The sequence below is a fragment of the Trachurus trachurus genome (genome assembly GCF_905171665.1).
Source record: "Trachurus trachurus genome assembly, chromosome: 15".
NCBI classification, from domain to species: domain Eukaryota; kingdom Metazoa; phylum Chordata; class Actinopteri; order Carangiformes; family Carangidae; genus Trachurus; species Trachurus trachurus.
Genome location: NC_139906.1, coordinates 26,232,971 through 26,240,892, shown reverse-complemented (window position 1 = coordinate 26,240,892; position 7,922 = coordinate 26,232,971). Strand labels below are relative to the sequence as shown.

The 7,922-nt window shown below is 41.5% G+C and overlaps 1 protein-coding gene across 1 annotated transcript; it reads right to left on the bottom strand.

Annotated features, from left to right (window-relative positions):
* Positions 1–753: 753 nt before the first annotated feature.
* Positions 754–5,801, bottom strand: vax1 (ventral anterior homeobox 1; the record flags this gene model as incomplete). Its single annotated transcript, XM_083987699.1, has 3 exons — positions 5,576–5,801; positions 3,755–3,942; positions 754–1,341 (listed from the first exon to the last, which is right to left on the bottom strand). Exons 1-3 carry the CDS (start codon positions 5,787–5,789, stop codon positions 754–756), a joined length of 990 nt encoding a protein of 329 aa, XP_083843825.1. The 5' UTR covers positions 5,790–5,801.
* Between the last annotated feature and the right edge of the window lie 2,121 nt (positions 5,802–7,922).

The following is a 7,922-nucleotide window of genomic DNA, read 5'->3' as shown; positions in this document are numbered from 1 at the left end:
AGTGAGATCAAAAGTTTGCAAGGCGTCTGCACAAGCAGATCTAAATGCACTGAAGCTCTGCGCTCACCCCTTGCCCTGCAGTGACCCCCGAGAAAAAGCCCACCCCCCACCAAACCCCCACCCATCCAATTCAATGCTGAAAAACTGGCCTTACTGTACTTGTTTATTCATAACACTGCATATAAAATTTGAAACATTGGGATCAGCTGATTGAATCTCACGCTGCTGATGCTGCTGGTGTTTGACAACTCCTCATCCACTCCCTGTGGTGACATGTATCTACCCATACGAATCAAAGAATAAAAACAAAACCCTATAAGGTACCATCACTTTACACTTTCTGTCACCTTCACTTCCACCTGTACAGCACGCACTGACTGCGCTTCTGCAATGTGGCACGACGCGGCCATATTCACTGGTAGTTTGAAAAGGCAGGACTGATGGTAAGTTAATCAGAGACGATCACATCTTCTCTCTATCAAAGTCCTGTGTGAATACTTTGTGCAAAAAATCCCCCATCTCTCCCCCCATGGTCCCGTCAGATGAGCGTGTACAGATTTTTTTTGTTTTCTTCCTCGTACAAGGCACCAGATGCGCAACTAGAACACATGAACTGCCACAGAACTCGACACAGACAGATGAGCAAAAACCAAACAAAGACAGTGAAAGCCAAGAAAACAACCAAACATGTCCAGAGGATACATACAGGAATCCATCTGTGTAAAAAAAAAAAAAGGCAAAAAAAACAAAGCATCATTCCAGAATTTTCTTGTCCATGGATTCTTTGCCATTGGTCCGCGAGTAAGGCTCAAAAGCAGAGGAGCTCAGGTAGCGGGCCGAGAGTTCCTGCAGGTTGCCGGCCAGAGAGCCGGCCATGGACAGGGGGTTGGAGGAAATGCGGGTGGCGACGCCGCTGAGTAAGGAAGGCATGGGGAAGCTGAAGAGGCCGTGAGCCGCGGGCGAGCCCTGCAGGCCCACAACTGTCCCTGAGCTGGTGACAGAGGGCAGAGGAGGGCTGCCCCCCGCCGTGCCGGTGCTGCCTCCACCACCACCACCACCGCCGCAGCCCCCGCCGCCGCTGCTGCTGATGCTGCTGCTGCTGCTATTGCTGCCGTTGCTGACCATGGCCATGGAGGGAGGGCGCAGGGCCGAGCCCAGGGCGCCGGCGCTGCAGTGGGGCAGGAGGCCCGGCAGACCCGGGGGCGTCAGCAGCCGCCCCTGCTCCAGCAGTCTGAGCACGCTGCATGTCGCCGCCGTCTCTGAAACCACCGAACGCAGCTCGGAGTCCTTGCCCTGGTCCTTCTTCTGCTTAGTGCGCCGGTTCTGGAACCAGACCTTCACCTGGTAGAGGATCACAGAGGAGAGGGGTTAGAAAATGTACCATATAAAGTTCAAATATTAATCATGCAATCGGTTATAGCTGCAAAAAAAAAAAAAAAAACTTGTAATGGCAGCAGTACAAAAAAAAAAAAAATGGCGGTGGTTATAATCTGAAATCCTAATCGTCGGAGATTATGACATTGAACTATACAAATGCCTGCACAGAATAAACTGCAAAAAATGTCTTTGTGTGGTAAAATTACAAAGCGCATGTGTGTTCTAACCACACACACATTTAGCTACTCTGTAATGTCTCAACTGAGAAACACCAACAAGTAAAACCTGCTCAGCTGCTCCGAGACTGGGAGTCTGTGAGTCTGTAGTCTGTGGATTTGTTAATTGTGGTGGCGATGTTGTAAAAATAGCAATTAGCGATAATAGCAATGGTGATTTATTTAAAGCTGGAATTATCTGTAGAGACCGACAATAATGAGCTCAAAAATGAAGTCAACATCAAAACATGAAAATCATCATCAACTTGTCTTTTTAAAACTTATTTTAAATAGAATACTGTATGTTTGGATAGTAAAAACACTCATTTCCTCACATTTTCTGCGCTAGATGACAAATTGTTTCACTGTGAATAGAACACATGAACTGATAATGTCGCAGCCTTTCTATATTGATTTTAAAGACGCAAACACATTTACAGAATAATTGTTCCACTTTTCCTGCAAATTTCCACATTTCTCCAAATTCAAAATGGCCACTCCTGACGTCAGTGACCTGTATCTATCTACCCTCCGCCAGTGTAGCTCAGACAGAATCTGAAGAACTCGAAATGGGAACTTGGCCGTTTCTTTAAAAATCAAAGACGGCTGTCATGGTAACACCTGACATCTGATAGGTTAGTTTCTGAAAACGTAAAGATATACAAATCTCCACTTAATTGGATTTTTTTTTAAGGAATAATAATAAATAATTGGAATTGGACCATAAAAATGCAATTGCCACAATCAAAAGTTTTAGCTTCAAATATTTCTGACTGTACGCACGCAGCTATTTATGGAGAAAAAAAAAACATTTTATTCCCATAAGGATGTTAAAAAGATGACAATGTGTTAATTTAACGATTTTGACACATCCACTGAATTATTCAACATAGCCTTATTAATTAAATAAATGTTAAAGCTGAAATAAATACCGTTTTTTATATATATCTTGTACCTTTGAGTCTCTTGTTGTCACACCTGATCGCTTTAATAAACAAAATGTTCATGTACCAATCAGCAGCAAGACTCCTGCTCAACTCTGCTGTTTATCCAATCATATTTTTGTTTTGTTTATTTTTTTTCCTTCACTTTGGTTGGACATGTGAAGCTTTTAACAACCATTTCACATCCACAGGAGAAGCCCCGCACCTCCTTCAGTTTGTCTAGAACATCTGGTTCATTCTGGAGGCAAAGAAAACATGAAGGAGAACCTGCTCGCTCAAAGACAAGGTGCATATGCAGCAAATATCAGAGAGTAACAGCGTGCTGTGTATTCATTTCACCACACTATCATTAAAAGGCATTTCCTCATTGGAGAAAATCCTGGATCCTTGTATTATATTTTTGTGAGTAAAATAAGGTATTCAAAAGGAAATAAAAGGAAAGCACCCATATCAAATGAAAAATAAAAAGATTGAAACTTTTAAAAAGGAAAAAGGAAAAAGGAGTCAGGTGTTTGTGATTGATTGTGTGAGAAAAGTTTGACCCCTCATAGACAGTCTTAAAAGGTGGACAGCAGACAGCAGGCCGGTGGCACCGTTAGCTGCTTCACACGTTGGAAAGAGAGAAAAGAAAAGAAAAAGATGAATGAAAATACAGCAGAGCTTTGGTGCTGACAGACACAGGGTTCCCTCCACTCAGAGTCACAGGGTGACCGGGTGAATCTGGTGTCAAACGCAGAGCAAACACAGTTCACCCCGCAGCTGACCCGCCGCTGACCTCACACACACCATGTGAGGAGGAAGTCTGAGCTTTTCTCCAACGGCAACTTCAGGAAAAACAACAATGAACGCCCTGTGAGCTCCACTGACACTATACATCCAGTTAATCAAGAAGATCATTTGATCACATTTACTTTAAAGGGATTATCCTCAAACGTAATAGAAATCGAACACAAAGAATGAAAACAGTGAGACCCTGTAGGCTCTGACAGAACACCAGCACTCCTTCTATCTATCTATCTATCTATCTATCTATCTATCTATCTATCTATCTATCTATCTATCTATCTATCTATCTATCTATCTATCTATCTATCTATCTATCTATCTATCTATCTATCAGTAAAAAACAAAAAGATCCAGGACATATTCTGTTGAGTTCAGCCTCCTAACAGAAGTACAAGCACAAGTGAGTACAGGCATGATGCATACAGCTCCTACCTGAGTTTCAGACAGATTGAGCTGACGGGCTAGTTCGGTTCGTTCTCTCCCAACGACATACTGGCACCTCTGGAACTCCATCTCTAGCCGGTAGAGCTGCTCTGCGGTGAAGGAGGTGCGGGTCCGTTTGGGCCGGTCCAGATCCAGACCCTTCGGCAAAATAATCTCTCGGATGGAGCCTTTGGCGTCTGTAATGAGAAGCTCTGTCAATCAACATGGTTCACACAGATACAAAGGCAACAGGATAGCTACATAATATATAGTTTTAGGTGCTGACTGTTTTTACACTGCTAATTACCAGAAACATTATTATTATTATATTACTACTACTATAGGCATGACAGATATGGAAATACTGAGAATTCTCTGAGAATGAGTGAAATTATACATGGGCTAAATGCAACAACATGCACATGTTGAGAAAAATACTGTTTTTTTTTTAATTATTACACTTATCATCACATCAAATTTGGTGACATACACAATGTCTTTGAAAGAATAAAATGGAACATATAAATCCAGATGAACTATCATGAAGAGAAAATTCATAGTGTTGTTGTGTAATTCCATGTGTATTATGTAGGAAGACTCCTTTGTGTGTGTGTATAAGATGCTGACAAATTTGTTCATCAGAAAAAACAAGAGCAAAATGAAATAAAATAAAAACAATTTAAAAAATGATGCAGTTACATTTCTATTCAAAGATATGTCACCATAAGATTACCAGAAATTACCACACATGCATGTGGTCATCAAAAGTATATGAAATTAATACAACCAGAGTCTGTGTCAAATTTTTTAAAAGCTATTATAAATTTTATGATCCTCTCAAAACAAATAAAAAAAATAGTCTCAGTTTCTTCAATAAACCAATTTACAATATATGTATTTTTTTTAAATTAATAACAGAAAATAATGAATGAAAATATATTTTACAATTGTCCCAAAAAATATTCCAATTAAAAACTCTTGTCTATATATTGAGGCTTCTCTTGTGCACTGAATTCTGTTCTAGTGAAGTTATATTGAACACTGCTCCACGGACACCACATCACTGAGTCTCTGATATAAACACCACTTCCCTGTGGTTTGTTGGCATTAAATATTCATCCAGAAAAAACAGCTATAGTTCTTTTTTGTCTGTGTTTAAATATTTACAATTTCAGTATTTATCACTAGGAAAGTGAAAAGCAAAAATAAACCCTGCAGTTTTTCACTTTTCATTCAATACACAGCCTTATAAATATTTGAATTACCACATGAAATGTTATATCAGTAATTCAAATTAGACTCTTTTTTTTCAAATAATTGTGCATAAATACTATATATAAGTATTAAATATGAGTATAAGTATATATATACCTATATATAAAGAAGGGTCTAATTCAGTCTTTACAAAAATTGGATGAAAAAATGAAATAAAATAAATGTAGATATTCAGTAAATTTGGCTCAAATTTAAAGATACCTTTTCTTTTTTAATAACAATTAAGTCAATTTCCAATAAGGAATAATCAAATAATCGACTTTCCCATGAAACACTAACAGCAACAAAACAATAAAAAAAATATTTAAAAGAGTCTCAGTAAATGTAAATTAAACAGATGTTTAATTTAGGAGCACATTTTGCTACAGTCGACGTCTGATATTACAAAGGCCTCGTTTTACAACTTTTCTCTGGGAGACTCTCCTGATGGTAAAACACGTGAATTCAACAGCAGCTCACACTGAGATTCATCTCGGGGCGACTTCCTCAATACCGGACGACAAGTTTGCCCAAAACAAACAAACAAACAAGAACAAATAAAGGAGGAAGCCTCACCTCGGACTAGTATTCTCCGACAGTAGTCTGGGTCTCCCGTGCTCCCTCTGTTCTTCTCGCAGTTGTCCAGAGTCCCAGAGGGAGAAAAGGAGTCCTGCTGCTCCTTGAGGAAGCTTTTGGACAAGCTGCCCTGGGAGTCCTTGCTATCCTTCCCCTCCTTTAGTCCATTCTTCAGCACCATCCCCTCCGTCTCTTGGTTGTACCTGACCTCCATTCTCAGTTTATCCTCTTGGATCCGTGGTTTGTCTTTTTTTTTTTTATCCCTTTGTCAGGTTGGAAGGGGGAAAAAAAAGGGAGATTACGGAGAGCAGGGGCGCAACCGGTCGGTCTGGACAGTATGGGGTTTTACTTTCAAAAACAGCACCTTTCAGCACGGCACGGTCAGCTACCTAATGTTTGGTGGAATATTTCTCTCACCAGACCAAGGAGCACTATTATCACTGACCAAACTCCCTTTGCCCAATGATCATGGACTTCTCAGTGAAACTCAACAGTAATTCAGTTGCCCCCCTCTCCTCGTTACACAGACATCAGGCTGATAGATGATCTTCAAATAATCAGAGCCATGGATGCGCTCTTGCTGTTTCAATTGATTACGGTAATTTTGCTGCCTCCACATTTGCGTAACCTCATGAATACACTAAATTGTTTGGGGGAAATAGATCAGGTCTTGATAGAGGGGTTCGCTCGTCCCGTCCCCCCTCTGTTTTCCAGCTCTCAGCCCAGGGAATCAAGACAAATGATTAGTCTTGTCTCGCAACCAAGCCTCCCTTAGCCCCCACATGAACGCTCAACAATCACAGGGCTATGATTCTTCCAGACCTGAAAAAAGTTCCCAGGTGCTTCATTCTTCCATCCACAGACCGGCGGCCAGGCGTCTCTCTTTCTCTCTCTCTGTCTCTCCCCCCTCAGACTTTTCACAGCCAGCCTGATTGCTGCAGCATGTCAGCGAACTTTGATTCCGTCTTTTCCCTTCGGCTACTCGCGCCCAATCAACAGATTTTTTTTTTTGCAATGTGCAGATCTCACCACTATGCTGCTACCGTAAGGCAAGAGGAAACTGGGAGAGAGCCAGAGAGGGAGCGAGAGAGATAGGTGGTGAAAAAAAAGGAAGAAGAAGCAAAAAAAAAAAAAAAGAAGAAAAAAACGTAATGAACAAATCCATGTCAATCAAAATTTTATGAAGGCAGTGACGAGCGAGGCGGCTTCAGCTCTGTAACATCGTGGCTCTGCTTTGACAAGGAGAATTGTGTGAAAGTTTCCTTTGCGTGTGGATTGAGAGATGGTGGGGTCCGGGCCGCTAACACCACCTTCAGGATTAAGATGATTGCGCCGTCCGCAGCTCTTATAATCTTAACCTGCACGTTTCAAAAAAGACAAAACAGGAGAACAAAACTTGTCATTAGTGCTTAGGCTGCCTACACTCTCACACATGCATACCCCTGGAATGGCCCCTACCTCTCTCACCGCTCGCCTTCCAGCCCACTACCCACCCACCTAACCACCAACTCTTAGCTATTTTCATTGTCAGTGCAACAATATCTCTGAACACAGCAGTGGCCAGTAATCCAATAAGACCATTGATTAGGCCACAATGATTCAATTCAAACCAGTGGCCTAGTGCAAGGAACATTCTCTGGCCCTTGTTGTCACCTCAGCTGGCCAGAAGCCCTCTTCAAGCTGCCCCCCTCCTTGAGTGCCATTCATGCTTTTATGGGAAACAGAGAGGAAAAGGAGTGAAAGATGGCAATTATCTAATTGGACTATTAACAAACAATTCTGCGAGTGTGGCTGCCCGGCAGCAGTCTCGGGGTGGGTTTAAGGGCTGCATGTTGGACTAACTTTATTCACTGACTGTTTGGGGGGCTTCTGCTTTATGTGGGGCAGGGTCTATTGTTTGAGGGAGGTAAAAAGGAGGCTAAAAAGGGAGCGACTAAAGGGGACTCGGGCTTCTCAAGCTGTGGCGTGGAGCCCCAGCCTGGGAAATAGATTGAGGATGCAGCATCTTGGCCTCTCAGTGACGCACAATGGCTGATGTGTTCAGTTCCTACATCAGACACACAATGTGCACACAATACCGCAAAAATAAATAATCACAGTAAAAAATTACTGATCCCAACAGATATTCTAGTTCTTTGATTCAAACAGCAGCGATTATTCAATATGTAAAATTAAAAAGCAAATCATGAATATGAATAGTATTCACATGATTACTCATACAGTGTATGATGATGGGTGGAGCAGGTATAGACTTATTACAATCCATCCAGCTGATATCACAATAGAGGCTGGTGCTGTAAAGACAAACCTATGCATTTAAATACTGCGATAGATAGATAGATAGATA